At 27.6% G+C, this 21356-nt stretch overlaps 1 protein-coding gene across 1 annotated transcript in view; it reads left to right on the forward strand.

Annotated features, from left to right (window-relative positions):
- The window catches only part of LOC111620254 (chromosome-associated kinesin KIF4-like), a 67788-nt gene that overhangs the window by 43136 nt on the left and 3296 nt on the right, over window positions 1–21356 (forward strand). The window contains exons 18-33 of the mRNA XM_023362150.1: window positions 2573–2699; window positions 2787–2866; window positions 2977–3147; window positions 3208–3309; window positions 3393–3470; window positions 3543–3623; window positions 4422–4504; window positions 8647–9100; window positions 9180–9317; window positions 12022–12148; window positions 12236–12315; window positions 12426–12596; window positions 12657–12758; window positions 12842–12919; window positions 12992–13072; window positions 16223–16333. Of these exons, the coding sequence (XP_023217918.1) occupies window positions 2573–2699; window positions 2787–2866; window positions 2977–3147; window positions 3208–3309; window positions 3393–3470; window positions 3543–3623; window positions 4422–4504; window positions 8647–9100; window positions 9180–9317; window positions 12022–12148; window positions 12236–12315; window positions 12426–12596; window positions 12657–12758; window positions 12842–12919; window positions 12992–13072; window positions 16223–16333 (2064 nt within the window). The remainder of the gene's footprint in view (window positions 1–2572; window positions 2700–2786; window positions 2867–2976; window positions 3148–3207; window positions 3310–3392; window positions 3471–3542; window positions 3624–4421; window positions 4505–8646; window positions 9101–9179; window positions 9318–12021; window positions 12149–12235; window positions 12316–12425; window positions 12597–12656; window positions 12759–12841; window positions 12920–12991; window positions 13073–16222; window positions 16334–21356) is intronic.

Below are 21356 nucleotides of genomic sequence, written 5' to 3' on the forward strand. Positions count from 1 at the left end.
CATGTGGGGTTTCACACAGACATTCATGCATTAAGTTAATTTATCCCTTCAGTTAATTTAGCACTAGAACAATTTAGCATTGTTCTAGTGCTAAATTAACTGAAGGGAATCAATTTCAGATGATTTAGCATAACACAAATTATCTGACTGTAAAGAAAAAAAGACAGCATTGCACAAATTGATATACAAAAGTAATCTTTTATTTGCTAGAGAACATGTTCAAAATGACCATCTTCAGTGGCAATATAAAAATGCAGATGATCAAGTATGCTGGTATGGATGGTGCATAGCGTTTCTGGTGTAACCATTTCATGTGCCTGTTGTATGCATCTCTGGTTCACCGCATCTTACAGCACTGCTTTTAGGTGGTTCCACAGCAAGAAAAGTCCAAATTTGTCAAGTCTGGAGAATGTGTTACATGGAAAAGTGCTGTGTTGTCCTATCCAGCAGTTGCTAAACCACTCTGAGTCACTGAAGCACATCTGTTTGGGAATAAGGTTGCATGCCATCATACTGGTACTAAACTTGCTGTAGTTGCACCAATGGCAAATCATTGATCCATTCATTTACTGTTGTGTTTAGAATGTTCAGATATCAGTCACTATTTAGACATCAATGAATATGGAAACATGATGTTTAAGTGGACAGTATGTGTGTGTGTTTATTCATTTTTCTTTTAATACAAATTGATGTTATCTCAATGTTTTTATTTTAACAGTAACATAAAACAATATTAATCAGCTTTATTAAATTACAATAATAATAAAAATATAGGTGGCAGAAAAAGTATAAAATAGTTTCATTAAGTGTGAAACTATTTTAAGTTTAGTTGGGAATAGTAAAACTATATCTAAGCTGGTTGAATCCAATGAGAGAGAAATTTTGCTGAAATATCTTAACCTCATCTGTCTACAATACAAAAGCATGGCAATGAAATATTTGTTATACTAAATTGTTGATTTTGATAAAATGAGATTTGTTTAAACAATTAAGTTTGTCCAAACACAAGAAATGAATTTATTTCAAAATTTTTGTTATTCATTAAAATTACAGAATTCACATCAGTTTGGCCTTATAGTAGAAAGCTTCACTTTTATGATGTCCTGTAACAGAAAAATAATTTGTTAATGAAGAATACCTTTAACAAAACAAGTTTATTTCAATATATAATTTTCTTAATGATTTTAGCATAAAACTAATGGTTTTCAATTCAATGGGCATTCAAAAATATATATTTGTAGAAGACCATATACCATCTGCACTAGTGTTATTTATGTCTTAAATAGGTGAAAATCATGTTGAAATGTATTGCTGTTCATCAGATATATGATGAACACTTACTTTAAAAAAAGATTTGCAATAAAAATGTAAAATAAATTATCAGTATTAAAACATTTGCTAAAAGTTCTAATATTATGAGTTTTTATGACAAACTATTAGTTTTGCCATCTTATAGTGTATTTTGATTCTTTTTTTGTCCAGTCCTTTGAGAAATATGTAAACAGTGTTTAACTATATTTGATTTGAAATTAAATTTAATTTGGTGTTAAGTAAACAATGGCAATTCTGTCTGATTTCCTTTAAAACACTTAATATGTAGAAATGGTGAGATCATCGTTTATTAAGATGAATTTTCTACAAAATACTGCATATACTGAATGTGGCATCAGAAAGTATTTTTGATATAGTACTTTTGGAATTGTTTAATTATCATGTTTTACATTTTGAATAACTATTAGTTGTTGAAAATCCATGCTCTTTTAAATGCACTTTAAACTTAGAAAACAAATAGGAATTCACCATGAAATTAAATATGAATACAATATCATGAGAAATCATAACAATGGAGTAAAAATTCAGTCTGTAAATAGGATCAATACAGTATACCAAAGATTTTTTGGTATACAAAGATTTGGATTTGGTGCTTGAAATTCTGTTTGAGTCTTGTTAGTTTAATAATGATGTGTTTAAATACATGGGTGTATTTGTAAGTTGAATAATTTGAGCATATTTAATATGCTCAAATGATTTTGTGAAATATTGTAGAAGTTTGTTGATAGGGCTTCTTTGGGAGCAGAATTTTTTTGTATTCTGCAAAATTCAATAAATTAGATATGATCTGAACATTGCCATACATTTTATATTTCTTATAGGCTTCTGATTTGTTTACAGATGCTCTAATCAGTTTGAAGAGGCATAGTCATACATCTTCAGACTGATTAAAGAGCATGCCTATACTGTATTAAGGTTGATTGAAAAATCTAAAACAAAAACACTAATGACCATGTTATTTCTGGGGTCTTTAGCCACCAAATGTTCAAATTCCAATTTGCACATTATCAGACAATTCCAGATTATCAGCTACTTTTCAGAGGGTGCCAGATGAACAAAATTCTAATGTAAATGTTTTAAATATTTCATAATATTACAAATTTATTATTATATAATTGATGGGTTCCCCCCTCATTTCTCTATGAAGAGTGGATGCCTATTGTCCTCAAGATAGGCAATGTGGGATTACTGTCACAGGCCTATATTTATTGATATTGAATTTCTGTATTGAAAATTATAGCAGAAAACAAATGATGATCCTGATGTAATAAATCAACAACAACAAATAAATCAATTGCAGCAAGACTTACATTTACGTAATGCTCAGATTGCTGATTTGCAACAGAGAATACTGGATGTTGATCAAGGTAATATAGTAATTGATTTTGTATTTATATTTCTTTTTGCAAAAAATGTTTTTTTAATTCAGTAAAAAATTTTTGATTAAAATTTAGATGAAAAAGCAAAACATAGATGGGAGAATATGAATACCATGGTAGAAACTAAATGTGCATTAAAATGGTTATTTGAAAATGTAAGACAAATCCTAATAATAATTTAATTGAATTAATTTTGTTATATTTTTATAATTTATTTAAGTGTGAAAATTATAATTTTTACAGTTAAATTCTATTCTGTTATTAGGCAGTTGCTGCAAAAATTGACATGTTTTTATCAGAAAGGAAATGTAAAGAATTTCAAAATACTTTAGAGGATATAACAAAAATTAATGAAGAACAGAAAGAAGAAATTGAGAAAATGAAAAAGAAACATCAAGAAGAATTAGTTTCTCAAGCAAGAGAACATGAAGATAAGGTAATGCTTTTTTTATTGTAAATTACTTGATTTAACTTTATTAAAATCATTTGTTTTTAGACGTTATATTTGTTAAAACAAATGCAACATTCATCTAATTCAAACCTAACCACTAGTCATTCCGATGTTGAGTCTTCACTTATTGAAAGAATTAAATTTCAAGTAAGTTAACAAAGAATTTTTTTTATTAAAACTTAGAAATAATTTATTTTTTTAATAAAATAAAAATGAATTATTTCAAATAGGAAAGTGAAATTACTAGGTTGAGTTATCTATATGATGAACTTCAACAGAAATCAAATGAATGTGAAGCATTGAAAAAAGTATGTTTGCTATATATAAGTTGTGATTAAAATTTAATAACAATTTATAAATACAAACTGTTTATTATATAGAAATTATTAGTGTCAAAATACAAAGGGTCTAGAACTTCACTTTTGCCAGAAGTTTTTCCTAAGGAATCGGATGCTGCAAAGGTTAGAAATAATTTATTTTATTTATTTATTTTTTACTTGTTTGCAAGTTATAAAAATATACATTTACTAGTTATGATTTTGTTTTTTTCCTCATTACTTTGATTTGTAATAAGCCTAGAATCTAAAATGTTGATATGAACAATATATCATGATGAATAATATATTCATATATATATATATAGTGAATGTTTAAATTTGATCTCAAAAATCTTAATTAATATAAATAAAAATCAAATGGATGAAAAAAATCCAAATATGAAGATAATGATAAAACTACTACTAGCACCATACAATTACTATAAAATAAATTAAATTCAAAATAATCATCAATTTTATTTTCATTAATAATCATTACAGAATTCTTTAATGCAGTTTTGAAATTGTAGATCAGTAATATCTTAGTCTTGATCACTCTCATTTATTACTTCAAAATTTTTGAAGTAATAAATGTTTTATAAGTTTATCATTTATTAACTGATATTTCTCCTGCTCCAATTATGATCCTCTGTCATGAGAACTGATTTCTTTATTAGTACAGGTAGCCCTTGGTTTACGCCAGCTCAATTTACACTGATTCACAATAACACTGCTGCACAATTTGCCATTTTGCGATGTAATTCTCCGATTTTCCCTATGCTAGACTGATTTTCATTTCAGTGTTGATGTATTTACCGAGCCACAACATTGTAAATTCGTTAAAACAAAGATTTTTATTGAATATGTTTATTTTTTTCTGTTTAATATTATTGGGTATGTATACATTTGCATTAAATTAATATTAAAATACTAAATGTTTAGGTATCCATGAATCAAGTTATTAAACTTAATAGTCCAATAAATGGTGTCCGAATCCATAACACCAATGAATGTATCCCATATCAGTTCGTTCAGGAAAACACCTTATGACATAGTAGCACTTCCGGTGATCACAAACTATCATTAGTGAGACAAATCTACTTCTCGTTGGCCAGATGATACTTTTTTTTATTAGCCAGACGATATCTACTTGTTATTAGTCAGACGATATCTATCTCTCCTTAGCCACCTTCAATTTTCCTGCTCAAACTGACCTTATATATGCGCTATGGCGACTGGTAGTCAACCAATCAGTGTCTCCACTCGTCTGTAGCTCTATGTTGGGTTAACATATCCATTCAACTATGGAAAGTTTGGTGGATGAACTTTGTGAGTTAGACAATGATTGGGAGCAAGGTGCAAATGTAAAAAGGAGCATTATCGCATCCATTCGACCATATTCCAAAATTCTCAATGAAAGAAAACAAAAATGTAAACAATTAAAGATGGATACTTTTTTCTGAAAAATGTAAGAGATTTGAAACCTAAATTTTTTAATAAAAACATTTCACTTTATTTTATGATAAAATACATTTTAAAAATTAAATTTATATGTATTTTGTATTATATTGTATTAATAAACAAAATTATTTGCTTATTTTTTACTTATATAGAACCTAGCCCTATACCTCACTGTTAATATAGGTTCATTTTATGCCGATTCGATTTGCGCCAGCTTTTGTAGAAACAGAACTGTGGCGTAAACCGAGGACTACTTGTATTAGTAACAATTATTGCTTTGAATACTATCTTTTGATGAATGCAATGCTAATCTGTAATTCACTCCTGCTTGTAATTCAATGCTAATCTGTAATTCCAATTATTTAATTCATTATTTTATATCATATTAATTAATTATTTAAACTGTTTTATTGCAAAATAATCTTTCCCTTTTTATTAAGTTGCTTTTTTAATACAATTTTCAGCTCTAATTCACACATTCAGTATCATGCATATAATGTCAATAATCAGTATTTATATTGTAGTCAGATGAAGTTTTATCATCATTATAAACAAATGGAATAATTTATTAAATGTTAAATATTTAAAACTTCTATAAATTCAAATCCATTACAGTTAAATCAGTTGCTAGAATGTTTGAAAATAAGCTATAAATTTGATATTTTTAATTTAATGCTTGAATAAATTGAATAATTTTTTCCAACTATATCCTAATTGTAATTTTTAAGTGAAAAGGTGTTTATAATGTTTCCAAAAAAAATAATTTTATTATAAATGCTTTATTAGTTAAATGTACACAAAATTATGTCCCAATACATTAATAGTAGTTTCTTCTCAATGTAACAAATTTATGATCTCTTTCCTGCCAGCCATGGAAACATTGCAGAAGTCTCTATCAGTCTTTTATTAACTCAGAATGAATCTTTGGAAATGAGAAAAAGTTGCATAGTGAGAATTAGCACTGTACAGTGAATATTGAAACACTGGAATTTGTTTTTGTGACAAATGTTTGCATTTGATGATCAAAGAGTGATCAGGCATATTATTGTGATGGAGAATCTAATCACTCTACCAATTCATGGTGGAGACAATGGACATATGCTTTTTGAAAAGTCCAATACATGAGACAAAACTCATTGACTTTTTGATTACCTGGAACAAATTCCTTGTGGACATCATGAATGTTGAAGAAACAGTTTTTTTTTTTACATTTGAGCTTTCTAATTGCTGTGCTCAGCTTTCTTCCATCCATTGCTTGTTCTGTTCTGATTGCTATCTCAGTATCATATTGAAATGGCAAAGTTCATCTGTAATGTCTATTGGTGTTTATGTCCAATTCATGAAAAAAAAAAAACAAATTTTATATTGAAATTTGTCCATTGATATTCTATGAAATCAGTTTTTTGGAAAGAGATGAAAATCATCATAAACAAAAAATTGTAGCTGAAAACTTAATTGTTTTGTTCTATGTTAAAATTTAATAAGATCTTATTTTGTTAATAATTCTGATTTGGTTTCAATAAGTCTAAAAAACAAATCTGAAAATATACTTGGAAACTAAGCTTTTAAAGAAAACTTGTATAACTATTTTTTAATACTTTGGCAAAATGAAACTGCTAACTCTGTGTGTGTGTGAATACAATGAAATTCATTAATAATCTATTATTTTATTAGTCAAATATATATTCTTTCTTAATCANAATAAATTTTAGTTTTTAATATAGTACAGAAAAAAGTAATCTAAATTTATGGATTCATGTACATACAGTACATACTTGTAAATGTACAGTACATGTTTACAATTTGGTGATGTTTACAGTATATCGCGGACTCTTTATTTGTGAATGTGGTTTTCTCTAAGGACATTATAAAATAAGATGATTTTGTAAGGTTAAATAACAAATACAGTTATTAAAATTATCTTGCGACAGTAGAAAATAAATTAGTTTATATTAAATTAACCAATATCGAGTGGTGCTGACAACGAAGCCAAATGTTAGATATTGGAACTATCGTGGAAAACACCAATATTGAGTACTTAAAGACCACTAAATAAGATGCCAACACAGTCACAATGTTTTCATGTTTCGTTCTCTAGGATTTATGGTGATTATATTAACATTTACTGTAAATGTACATATTTTAATATGATTTTATGTGCTTTAATGGTTTTCTAGTGATATTATGACTTCAATATTTGTGACGGACAGACGTAATGTCGAATAAAATGACTCAAACTTGATTTTTATTTTTCAGATATTTTTTTTGACAAACGACATATAATCGAGAATGACGTAACTAGAGGTATACCTGTATTGTAATATAGCCCTATTTAATCTAGCCATTGTTTGGCTTTAATATAACTGTTGGGTTTAAGAGATGTTTATACAGTGTATATATGAGGATAATCTCAAAAGTAAGGTCTCCTATTAAAATTTGAAAATTGCCAGGATAAATTCACATATAGAAAAAATATATTTCTTTTCGGACTATACATATAATTGAGTCCATCTTCATCTGTCCCTTCACACATTTTTACATTGGACAGCGGACGTGTAGCCTCAAATAAAAGGTCAGTATCGTAGTAGATTTGTTATTGTCTCTGTAAAGCATGTGAAGGAACAGATGAAGGTGGACTCAATTATATGTATAGTCCAAAAAGAAATGTGTTTTTTCTAAGGTCTCCCATTTTTTTAGAAATGCAAAGAAATGTTTATTTTTATTAATGTTTACATCATTTTAAAGCTTGAACATTTATCTATTTTTCTACATAATTGCCATTTCGGTTGATGATTTTTATAGGTGCTGTGGTAGTTTTTGTATGTTTGTATTATACCAGCTTTCCACCATGTCACAGGCCTCATCTTGTGCACACCTTCTGATATTGCAACTTTTGTGTTAAAATTCTATAAATAATGCTTCAGGAAACCCTAAGAACCAAAATGCAGAGATCATCCAGAGTGCTTTTCCGATTTTCACACATGATTTGCTCAACCGTTGCAACTGTCTTGTTGGAAATTGACAGTCTCCCGCGTCTTTCTTTGTCATGAATTTCAGTACACCAGCTGCAAACTCCCTATACCACTTGCAGGCGTTTTTGACATCCATGCATGACTCTCCATACAATTCCATCAATTGGTGATGAATTTCAATCAGATTAACACATGACAACAAACTGGTATGACATGGGCATACAAAAATGCATTGATCGAAATGGCCAATTATGTAGAAAAATAGATAAATGTTCAATTCTCACTAATTACTTTTTAATATTAATTCTCCAAACATAATACTACACTTCAATAGAAAACTTTCTTATAGATATTCAGTTGACAGGCATGTGCTGATTGATGTGTGATATTACACCAGCTAGCAAACATACAGACAGACAGAAATCCATTACAGTTTAATTTATATAATGTAGATGTTGAGATGATATGTATGTTTAAACCATCTTCTGAATTAACAGATTCAAAATATGAAGTTTGATTAAAATATATTCATGTTTTTCCATGATATGGCAGCAAACATCCAAACTGACAAACATACTGATCATTACAGTTTTATTTATATAGATTCATGAGTTTTCCACTTTAAAAAAAATATATAATAATTAAAATTTAGTTATTCATTATTATTTAGGTAATTATAAAAATATTAATATTATTTAAATTGTGTAAAATTCTAAATTAAATTTTGATTTTAGAATTAGTGAACAGCGTCGCAAAAGATTGCAAGAATTAGAAGTTCAGATCAGTCAATTAAAGAAAGAAATGACAGAAAAAGCTCGTATGCTGAAAATGAAAGAAGAAGCGGATAGAAAAGTAAAAGTTCTTCAACAAGAAATTCAAGAAATGAAACAAGCTCGTGTTAGATTATTGAAACAGATGAAAGAAGAAGCAGAAAAATTCAGACAATGGAAATTAGAAAAAGACAGAGAATTAGCACGTTTAAGACAACAAGACAGAAAACGACAATATGAATTAGTAAAAATGGAAAAGATTTACACCAAACAAAAAAATGTGTTGAAAAGAAAAATGGAAGAAGCTGTAGCTGCTAATAAAAAACTACAAATGGCAATGCAACAACAACGTGCAATTTCAGAACGTAGAGAGAGAGAAAAAGATCAAACATTACAAGGAATGGGTAATCGCATTCGGGTAAGAAAATTAATGAATAGGGTTGAAAATTTTTTTCATAGGTTTTAAGAAATTTTAATATATTAACTTTATCAAATAGCAATGGTTACAACAAGAATTAGATTTGGTTGTTAGTAGTAAAGAAGCAGATCATCATTTACAAAATCTTCTTGAAGATAGAAAATCAATCTCAGAACAACTAAATAATTTAAAAAATCAAGTTCAACAAATGAAACAGGTATCTAGCTATAAAATGTTCTGTAAATTTATTTTTCAATATTTTCTATAATTTGATTAACTGTACAAGGCAGGCATCCAATTAAGCACTTATCCAGAGGTAAAGATCTTTTCAGCATTAGATGAATGTGTGCATGTGGGGTTTCACACAGACATTCATGCATTAAGTTAATTTATCCCTTCAGTTAATTTAGCACTAGAACAATTTAGCATTGTTCTAGTGCTAAATTAACTGAAGGGAATCAATTTCAGATGATTTAGCATAACACAAATTATCTGACTGTAAAGAAAAAAAGACAGCATTGCACAAATTGATATACAAAAGTAATCTTTTATTTGCTAGAGAACATGTTCAAAATGACCATCTTCAGTGGCAATATAAAAATGCAGATGATCAAGTATGCTGGTATGGATGGTGCATAGCGTTTCTGGTGTAACCATTTCATGTGCCTGTTGTATGCATCTCTGGTTCACCGCATCTTACAGCACTGCTTTTAGGTGGTTCCACAGCAAGAAAAGTCCAAATTTGTCAAGTCTGGAGAATGTGTTACATGGAAAAGTGCTGTGTTGTCCTATCCAGCAGTTGCTAAACCACTCTGAGTCACTGAAGCACATCTGTTTGGGAATAAGGTTGCATGCCATCATACTGGTACTAAACTTGCTGTAGTTGCACCAATGGCAAATCATTGATCCATTCATTTACTGTTGTGTTTAGAATGTTCAGATATCAGTCACTATTTAGACATCAATGAATATGGAAACATGATGTTTAAGTGGACAGTATGTGTGTGTGTTTATTCATTTTTCTTTTAATACAAATTGATGTTATCTCAATGTTTTTATTTTAACAGTAACATAAAACAATATTAATCAGCTTTATTAAATTACAATAATAATAAAAATATAGGTGGCAGAAAAAGTATAAAATAGTTTCATTAAGTGTGAAACTATTTTAAGTTTAGTTGGGAATAGTAAAACTATATCTAAGCTGGTTGAATCCAATGAGAGAGAAATTTTGCTGAAATATCTTAACCTCATCTGTCTACAATACAAAAGCATGGCAATGAAATATTTGTTATACTAAATTGTTGATTTTGATAAAATGAGATTTGTTTAAACAATTAAGTTTGTCCAAACACAAGAAATGAATTTATTTCAAAATTTTTGTTATTCATTAAAATTACAGAATTCACATCAGTTTGGCCTTATAGTAGAAAGCTTCACTTTTATGATGTCCTGTAACAGAAAAATAATTTGTTAATGAAGAATACCTTTAACAAAACAAGTTTATTTCAATATATAATTTTCTTAATGATTTTAGCATAAAACTAATGGTTTTCAATTCAATGGGCATTCAAAAATATATATTTGTAGAAGACCATATACCATCTGCACTAGTGTTATTTATGTCTTAAATAGGTGAAAATCATGTTGAAATGTATTGCTGTTCATCAGATATATGATGAACACTTACTTTAAAAAAAGATTTGCAATAAAAATGTAAAATAAATTATCAGTATTAAAACATTTGCTAAAAGTTCTAATATTATGAGTTTTTATGACAAACTATTAGTTTTGCCATCTTATAGTGTATTTTGATTCTTTTTTTGTCCAGTCCTTTGAGAAATATGTAAACAGTGTTTAACTATATTTGATTTGAAATTAAATTTAATTTGGTGTTAAGTAAACAATGGCAATTCTGTCTGATTTCCTTTAAAACACTTAATATGTAGAAATGGTGAGATCATCGTTTATTAAGATGAATTTTCTACAAAATACTGCATATACTGAATGTGGCATCAGAAAGTATTTTTGATATAGTACTTTTGGAATTGTTTAATTATCATGTTTTACATTTTGAATAACTATTAGTTGTTGAAAATCCATGCTCTTTTAAATGCACTTTAAACTTAGAAAACAAATAGGAATTCACCATGAAATTAAATATGAATACAATATCATGAGAAATCATAACAATGGAGTAAAAATTCAGTCTGTAAATAGGATCAATACAGTATACCAAAGATTTTTTGGTATACAAAGATTTGGATTTGGTGCTTGAAATTCTGTTTGAGTCTTGTTAGTTTAATAATGATGTGTTTAAATACATGGGTGTATTTGTAAGTTGAATAATTTGAGCATATTTAATATGCTCAAATGATTTTGTGAAATATTGTAGAAGTTTGTTGATAGGGCTTCTTTGGGAGCAGAATTTTTTTGTATTCTGCAAAATTCAATAAATTAGATATGATCTGAACATTGCCATACATTTTATATTTCTTATAGGCTTCTGATTTGTTTACAGATGCTCTAATCAGTTTGAAGAGGCATAGTCATACATCTTCAGACTGATTAAAGAGCATGCCTATACTGTATTAAGGTTGATTGAAAAATCTAAAACAAAAACACTAATGACCATGTTATTTCTGGGGTCTTTAGCCACCAAATGTTCAAATTCCAATTTGCACATTATCAGACAATTCCAGATTATCAGCTACTTTTCAGAGGGTGCCAGATGAACAAAATTCTAATGTAAATGTTTTAAATATTTCATAATATTACAAATTTATTATTATATAATTGATGGGTTCCCCCCTCATTTCTCTATGAAGAGTGGATGCCTATTGTCCTCAAGATAGGCAATGTGGGATTACTGTCACAGGCCTATATTTATTGATATTGAATTTCTGTATTGAAAATTATAGCAGAAAACAAATGATGATCCTGATGTAATAAATCAACAACAACAAATAAATCAATTGCAGCAAGACTTACATTTACGTAATGCTCAGATTGCTGATTTGCAACAGAGAATACTGGATGTTGATCAAGGTAATATAGTAATTGATTTTGTATTTATATTTCTTTTTGCAAAAAATGTTTTTTTAATTCAGTAAAAAATTTTTGATTAAAATTTAGATGAAAAAGCAAAACATAGATGGGAGAATATGAATACCATGGTAGAAACTAAATGTGCATTAAAATGGTTATTTGAAAATGTAAGACAAATCCTAATAATAATTTAATTGAATTAATTTTGTTATATTTTTATAATTTATTTAAGTGTGAAAATTATAATTTTTACAGTTAAATTCTATTCTGTTATTAGGCAGTTGCTGCAAAAATTGACATGTTTTTATCAGAAAGGAAATGTAAAGAATTTCAAAATACTTTAGAGGATATAACAAAAATTAATGAAGAACAGAAAGAAGAAATTGAGAAAATGAAAAAGAAACATCAAGAAGAATTAGTTTCTCAAGCAAGAGAACATGAAGATAAGGTAATGCTTTTTTTATTGTAAATTACTTGATTTAACTTTATTAAAATCATTTGTTTTTAGACGTTATATTTGTTAAAACAAATGCAACATTCATCTAATTCAAACCTAACCACTAGTCATTCCGATGTTGAGTCTTCACTTATTGAAAGAATTAAATTTCAAGTAAGTTAACAAATAATTTTTTTTATTAAAACTTAGAAATAATTTATTTTTTTAATAAAATAAAAATGAATTATTTCAAATAGGAAAGTGAAATTACTAGGTTGAGTTATCTGTATGATGAACTTCAACAGAAATCAAATGAATGTGAAGCATTGAAAAAAGTATGTTTGCTATATATAAGTTGTGATTAAAATTTAATAACAATTTATAAATACAAACTGTTTATTATATAGAAATTATTAGTGTCAAAATACAAAGGGTCTAGAACTTCACTTTTGCCAGAAGTTTTTCCTAAGGAATCGGATGCTGCAAAGGTTAGAAATAATTTATTTTATTTATTTATTTTTTACTTGTTTGCAAGTTATAAAAATATACATTTACTAGTTATGATTTTGTTTTTTTCCTCATTACTTTGATTTGTAATAAGCCTAGAATCTAAAATGTTGATATGAACAATATATCATGATGAATAATATATTCATATATATATATATAGTGAATGTTTAAATTTGATCTCAAAAATCTTAATTAATATAAATAAAAATCAAATGGATGAAAAAAATCCAAATATGAAGATAATGATAAAACTACTACTAGCACCATACAATTACTATAAAATAAATTAAATTCAAAATAATCATCAATTTTATTTTCATTAATAATCATTACAGAATTCTTTAATGCAGTTTTGAAATTGTAGATCAGTAATATCTTAGTCTTGATCACTCTCATTTATTACTTCAAAATTTTTGAAGTAATAAATGTTTTATAAGTTTATCATTTATTAACTGATATTTCTCCTGCTCCAATTATGATCCTCTGTCATGAGAACTGATTTCTTTATTAGTACAGGTAGCCCTCGGTTTACGCCAGCTCAATTTACACTGATTCACAATAACACTGCTGCACAATTTGCCATTTTGCGATGTAATTCTCCGATTTTCCCTATGCTAGACTGATTTTCATTTCAGTGTTGATGTATTTACCGAGCCACAACATTGTAAATTCGTTAAAACAAAGATTTTTATTGAATATGTTTATTTTTTTCTGTTTAATATTATTGGGTATGTATACATTTGCATTAAATTAATATTAAAATACTAAATGTTTAGGTATCCATGAATCAAGTTATTAAACTTAATAGTCCAATAAATGGTGTCCGAATCCATAACACCAATGAATGTATCCCATATCAGTTCGTTCAGGAAAACACCTTATGACATAGTAGCACTTCTGGTGATCACAAACTATCATTAGTGAGACAAATCTACTTCTCGTTGGCCAGATGATACTTTTTTTTATTAGCCAGACGATATCTACTTGTTATTAGTCAGACGATATCTATCTCTCCTTAGCCACCTTCAATTTTCCTGCTCAAACTGACCTTATATATGCGCTATGGCGACTGGTAGTCAACCAATCAGTGTCTCCACTCGTCTGTAGCTCTATGTTGGGTTAACATATCCATTCAACTATGGAAAGTTTGGTGGATGAACTTTGTGAGTTAGACAATGATTGGGAGCAAGGTGCAAATGTAAAAAGGAGCATTATCGCATCCATTCGACCATATTCCAAAATTCTCAATGAAAGAAAACAAAAATGTAAACAATTAAAGATGGATACTTTTTTCTGAAAAATGTAAGAGATTTGAAACCTAAATTTTTTAATAAAAACATTTCACTTTATTTTATGATAAAATACATTTTAAAAATTAAATTTATATGTATTTTGTATTATATTGTATTAATAAACAAAATTATTTGCTAATTTTTTACTTATATAGAACCTAGCCCTATACCTCACTGTTAATATAGGTTCATTTTATGCCGATTCGATTTGCGCCAGCTTTTGTAGAAACAGAACTGTGGCGTAAACCGAGGACTACTTGTATTAGTAACAATTATTGCTTTGAATACTATCTTTTGATGAATGCAATGCTAATCTGTAATTCACTCCTGCTTGTAATTCAATGCTAATCTGTAATTCCAATTATTTAATTCATTATTTTATATCATATTAATTAATTATTTAAACTGTTTTATTGCAAAATAATCTTTCCCTTTTTATTAAGTTGCTTTTTTAATACAATTTTCAGCTCTAATTCACACATTCAGTATCATGCATATAATGTCAATAATCAGTATTTATATTGTAGTCAGATGAAGTTTTATCATCATTATAAACAAATGGAATAATTTATTAAATGTTAAATATTTAAAACTTCTATAAATTCAAATCCATTACAGTTAAATCAGTTGCTAGAATGTTTGAAAATAAGCTATAAATTTGATATTTTTAATTTAATGCTTGAATAAGTTGAATAATTTTTTCCAACTATATCCTAATTGTAATTTTTAAGTGAAAAGGTGTTTATAATGTTTCCAAAAAAAATAATTTTATTATAAATGCTTTATTAGTTAAATGTACACAAAATTATGCCCCAATACAATAATAGTAGTTTCTTATCAATGTAACAAATTTATGATCTCTTTCCTGCCAGCCATGGAAACATTGCAGAAGTCTCTATCAGTCTTTTATTAACTCAGAATGAATCTTTGGAAATGAGAAAAAGTTGGATAGTGAGAATTAGCACTGTACAGTGAATATTGAAACACTGGAATTTGTTTTTGTGACAAATGTTTACATTTGATGATCAAAGAATGCTCAGGCATATTATTGTGATGGAGAATCTAATCACTCTACCAATTCATGGTGGAGACAATGGACATATGCTTTTTGAAAAGTCCAATACATGAGACAAAACTCATTGACTTTTTGATTACCTGGAACAAATTCCTTGTGGACATCATGAATGTTGAAGAAACAGTTTTTTTTTTTACATTTGAGCTTTCTAATTGCTGTGCTCAGCTTTCTTCCATCCATTGCTTGTTCTGTTCTGATTGCTATCTAAGTATCATATTGAAATGGCAAAGTTCATCTGTAATGTCTATTGGTGTTTATGTCCAATTCATGAAAAAAAAAAAACAAATTTTATATTGAAATTTGTCCATTGATATTCTATGAAATCAGTTTTTTTGGAAAGAGATGAAAATCATCATAAACAAAAAATTGTAGCTGAAAACTTAATTGTTTTGTTCTATGTTAAAATTTAATAAGATCTTATTTTGTTAATAATTCTGATTTGGTTTCAATAAGTCTAAAAAACAAATCTGAAGATATACTTGGAAACTAAGCTTTTAAAGAAAACTTGTATAACTATTTTTTAATACTTTGGCAAAATGAAACTGCTAACTCTGTGTGTGTGTGAATACAATGAAATTCATTAATAATCTATTATTTTATTAGTCAAATATATATTCTTTCTTAATCATTTAATAATAAGTGAATTCATTATTACATAATTAAGATTCAGATTTAATAAAAATATTGATTCATAAAAAATTTTATAAATAAATTTATTTGTCAGAACATATTTTTAATAATTTTGATTTTACTTATTTTAGAAAAAAGTAGAGAATGTAATAATAGAATCTTCTGAACCTGAAAGTGAACATGATGAAAATGATGATGATCCTGATTGGATACGTACTCCATATTTTAAAAGAATTCAAAAGGTAAAATACAACATATTCTGTAAATGTATATGTTTTAAAAAATTCTTATTTAAAATAAATAAATATAATAAAATTCTTAAAACAGATTATAAATTTTTCTTGACATTACTGTTTTCTGCTTAAAATTTAGTTAATCAAAGTATCTAGTAAAGTACAAGAAAAAGATATTGGAAAATACACTCAAAATAAATATATTTTATTTCTTAAATTTAAAAATATTAATATTCTCATTTAATTGATTTTTGTAAATTATTTTCATCTAATGATCATAAAAATTGAAGTTCTTTTTCATTTGATTTTATGAAATCTAAATATAACTAACTTTCTAAAGAGCTTTGTTTGTCAAAAGCATTTTCTATGTTGGTCAATTATGTATGCACTATTGTTTTTAATGACATGTTGCATGTTGCCATCTATGCAGAAGCTTCATAATACTCTCTTCATGGAACTCTCCTGCAAAAAATTGTTTCATATAGGTTTTGCAAACTTTCAAAGTTTTTATCACAAAGGGAATTCTGCAAAGTCCAGTACAAATATAGTCTGACAGGGCAAGGTCAGGTGAGTATGGGAACTGGGATAAAACATTCCAACCTAGTTCCAATATTTTTGATGTGTTTGTAAAGAAATGTGCAGTCTAGCATTATCTTGATGAAACACAATGCCTATTTTGTTGGCCAATTCTGGATGTTTTCCTTCAATTGTTTGATTCTGTGAAAGCAGCTCATAGTACAGAATTTTTTCCAATCCCACCAGACAGTGAACAAGACCTCTTTCAGATGAAGTCTGGCTTTGGAGATTTTAATGGTGGTTCATTTTTCTTGCCCCACAATCATTTTTGGCTGATGCTGTTGTAAATGATCCACTTTTCATCATCTGTCACTAAATGTTTCAGAAAAGGTTCATTTTCATTTTGTTTTTGAAGAGAATCACAAATGGAAATGCACTTCAGTAAATTTTTTTCTGTTAAGTCATCAGGTACCCAAATGTAATAATTTACATATCTGAGCTGCTTCAGATGTTGAAATACAGTACTGTTCAATGATTTCACTCTATTATCTCTAAAGCTGTGTAACGAGGGTTGTCTTTCAATAATGTTTTAATCTGGTCCTCTTTAATAACGGCTGGTCTTTTGGAGCATGGAGCATCTTTAAGGTTAAAATTACCTGCCTTAAATTTAGCAAACACTTTTGAACAGCTGACTGTTACAGCACCCTCACCATAAACATCACATATTTCTTTTGCTGTTTGTGTGGTATTTTTGCCTTTTCAATAAAGGAAACAAATGTCAAAAATGTGACTTGCTTTTTCACAAGACATTAAACGTCCATTTAAAAAAAAAATTGTTAAGATTATTTAAATAATCTTAATGGATTTTTTGTAATGGACTTTTAATGTAAATAGACATCATTTTTGTAATATTCATTGACTCATACAATTCTAATAACTTTTGCTTCATCTATTGTCTCAACTGTTGACTATGGAAAGTTCATAGCAATTTTTCAAACAACCCAATATAAATAATAATCTTAATGGAGCATTAAATCTTCATTATTTTGCAGTTTCTTATATAGATGAGTTCGATAAAGTAAATGAACTAAGTATATTAATACATATGCAGGTTATTTGCTAAAAGAACTGATTTTGGTGCACAGCAGTCAGAAAAACAACTAGTTGCTTTTAGTGTCAGCACTAAAAACACTGTATTTTGACTCCATTTTCCATCACTTCAACAATATGACTGCTTCTACATATTACCAATTTCGTTAGAGTACAAATTTTCTTTACTTTTGGATGTAGAATTATCTCAATTGAAAATGGTGCAAATATTGTATAAATGTTGTATAATAAGCCTTTTCCAACATGCATGACAGATCTTTTGATACTGTAATTGTATGTGTAACAACTTTTAGATAATTAAATTCAAAACTTGCATTATTCTATTGTTATTAATAATATAATAATAGTCTTGTATGGAATTGAGTATATATGTTANACATATCTGAGCTGCTTCAGATGTTGAAATACAGTACTGTTCAATGATTTCACTCTATTATCTCTAAAGCTGTGTAACGAGGGTTGTCTTTCAATAATGTTTTAATCTGGTCCTCTTTAATAACGGCTGGTCTTTTGGAGCATGGAGCATCTTTAAGGTTAAAATTACCTGCCTTAAATTTAGCAAACACTTTTGAACAGCTGACTGTTACAGCACCCCACTGTAAACATCACATATTTCTTTTGCTGTTTGTGTGGTATTTTTGCCTTTTCAATAAAGGAAACAAATGTCAAAAATGTGACTTGCTTTTTCACAAGACATTAAACGTCCATTTAAAAAAAAAATTGTTAAGATTATTTAAATAATCTTAATGGATTTTTTGTAATGGACTTTTAATGTAAATAGACATCATTTTTGTAATATTCATTGACTCATACAATTCTAATAACTTTTGCTTCATCTATTGTCTCAACTGTTGACTATGGAAAGTTCATAGCAATTTTTCAAACAACCCAATATAAATAATAATCTTAATGGAGCATTAAATCTTCATTATTTTGCAGTTTCTTATATAGATGAGTTCGATAAAGTAAATGAACTAAGTATATTAATACATATGCAGGTTATTTGCTAAAAGAACTGATTTTGGTGCACAGCAGTCAGAAAAACAACTAGTTGCTTTTAGTGTCAGCACTAAAAACACTGTATTTTGACTCCATTTTCCATCACTTCAACAATATGACTGCTTCTACATATTACCAATTTCGTTAGAGTACAAATTTTCTTTACTTTTGGATGTAGAATTATCTCAATTGAAAATGGTGCAAATATTGTATAAATGTTGTATAATAAGCCTTTTTCAACATGTAGGACAGATCTTTTGATACTGTAATTGTATGTGTAACAACTTTTAGATAATTAAATTCAAAACCTGCATTATTCTATCTATTGTTATTAATAATGTAATAATAGTCTTGTATGGAATTGAGTATATATGTTATGGGCCAAGTGCATTATTTATAATGCCCAACCATTATGAATGACTAAAATGGCCATGCAGCTTGATAAATATTCCAGGCATTGTGAATAATGTCCATATTAATCACTTAGTCTGTAACATATACAACAATATAACAGGTAAGAGTTGAACACAAACATAAATTGCAGGTAAACTTAGATATGAATTTAGATCAACTAATTTAAATATTTGTTATTACCCAAGAGTTTTAAAATATTAAATACAAAATAATAAATTGTCAACTTTTTCATCTTTTAAAACAGATACACTAACTGGTAGAATATCATTTTATGTTAGTGTTACAAATGATAACATGGAAATCAATAATTGTTCAAGACAAGTAAATTGATATGAAAATACAATATGTAAAAATTCTGTTTTCATATCAATTTACTTGCCTTGAATAATTTCAATTATGTTACATTTAACATTGGTATAACAATTTAATACGAAAACTGTTCTTTTTGAACAGTTTACAGATAAAATAACTAATGAACCATGTTATTTGACATTTCCATTATAAATTATAGTATAAATATAAGAAGAATTATTTTACTTTCAGGTTGCCAAAATAATTTTCTATTATGATGAAATAGCTAATGAACATTTTATACTTTAAAAAAATAATACATGAATTTTAATTATTATTATTATTATCTGTTTCAAAAAAGTAATTTTAATTTAATTAATAAATTATTATAATTTACAAAAGCATTTAATTTATAGAAATTTAATACATGGAAATATAATAATAAAAAACTGATTTTATTAGTTATAAGTTATAATTAGCTTAACCATTATTATTTTTGCAAAGTTCAGAAGATGATAAATAAATAATAATTGTAATCAATAATTTATTTCTTAATTCAAGATCTTATTTTTGCATGTCATCATTAAGATTAAAAATATAGATATAAATCCCCAAGTATTAATTTTCCCCTTGATATTTACTTATATGTTAAACAGGTTAAAATATGTTTGTTAATGAATAAAAATATTTACAAAAATAATTTTATTGAGTTGTTCAGAAAGTAATTTCATTTTTTCTGTGGCAAAAAACAATATTTTTATACTAAATAAATATTTTATTGAATTATATATTGACCATTTTGGTCAAATACCTGTTGCCATTGTTTCTGGTAGTAGCATGATTCCACGTTTATAAAAATTTTGATGTTGCTTACAAAAAACAATCCAAGTAATTTTTGACATTTTCATTTCAAGTAAACATCTTACAGTTTAAAAAATTTTATAAAGACCGGAACACACAATAATCTGAGAGTGCCTGATCTGGCAAATATAGTTGGTACGATAGCACATCCCATCTAAGCTGTAACAGTTTCTGACAGTTACCAAACTTGTGTCAAATTTGGCATTGTCATGGTAAAACACTACACCTGTTTTGATGATCAATTCTGACCTTTTCTGTTTGATGATGATATTCAATTTGTTTACTCGATGGAAGTAAACTTTCAAATCAATTGTTAAATTGTCTGGTAAAAGCTCAAAAAAAATTTCCTTAAAATTCCACCAAAGAGAGCATCTCTCTTTAAGAACATGTGGAACTAGTATATCAAGCTTTGAAACAAAACCAATTCATTTCAAGTAATCATAAATGGTTCAATTCGACAAATTTAATTTCTTAGTGATTTCATGTGTTATTATTCAGCAGTTTGCTTCAATCAGTACCTTTATTTTTTTTCATTGGCTTCAACTGGTCATCTAGAACAGTGTTTTTCAACCTTCTTGAATATGCAACCCCTTTACAAGTTAAAAACTTCCGGTGACCCTCCAGGGCTATATTAAAACTATTTCGGTGATTTTAAAAACTACATATTTAATTTTCTTTCTTTAAATATCGATCGAAAAACCAATTGTACTGTAAAATAAACAGGCACAGCCTTCTCACTGAAATTCAATTTTTTTTTTATTGTAGTGTAGGACCTACAAACACTTATCTTTTTCTTTCACCCGCGACCCCCGTGTAAGGCTTTGCGACCCTCCTGGGGGTC

The sequence above is a fragment of the Centruroides sculpturatus genome, unplaced genomic scaffold (genome assembly GCF_000671375.1).
Source record: "Centruroides sculpturatus isolate CEXI.00-Female unplaced genomic scaffold, Cexi_2.0 scaffold4, whole genome shotgun sequence".
NCBI classification, from domain to species: Eukaryota; Metazoa; Arthropoda; class Arachnida; order Scorpiones; family Buthidae; genus Centruroides; species Centruroides sculpturatus.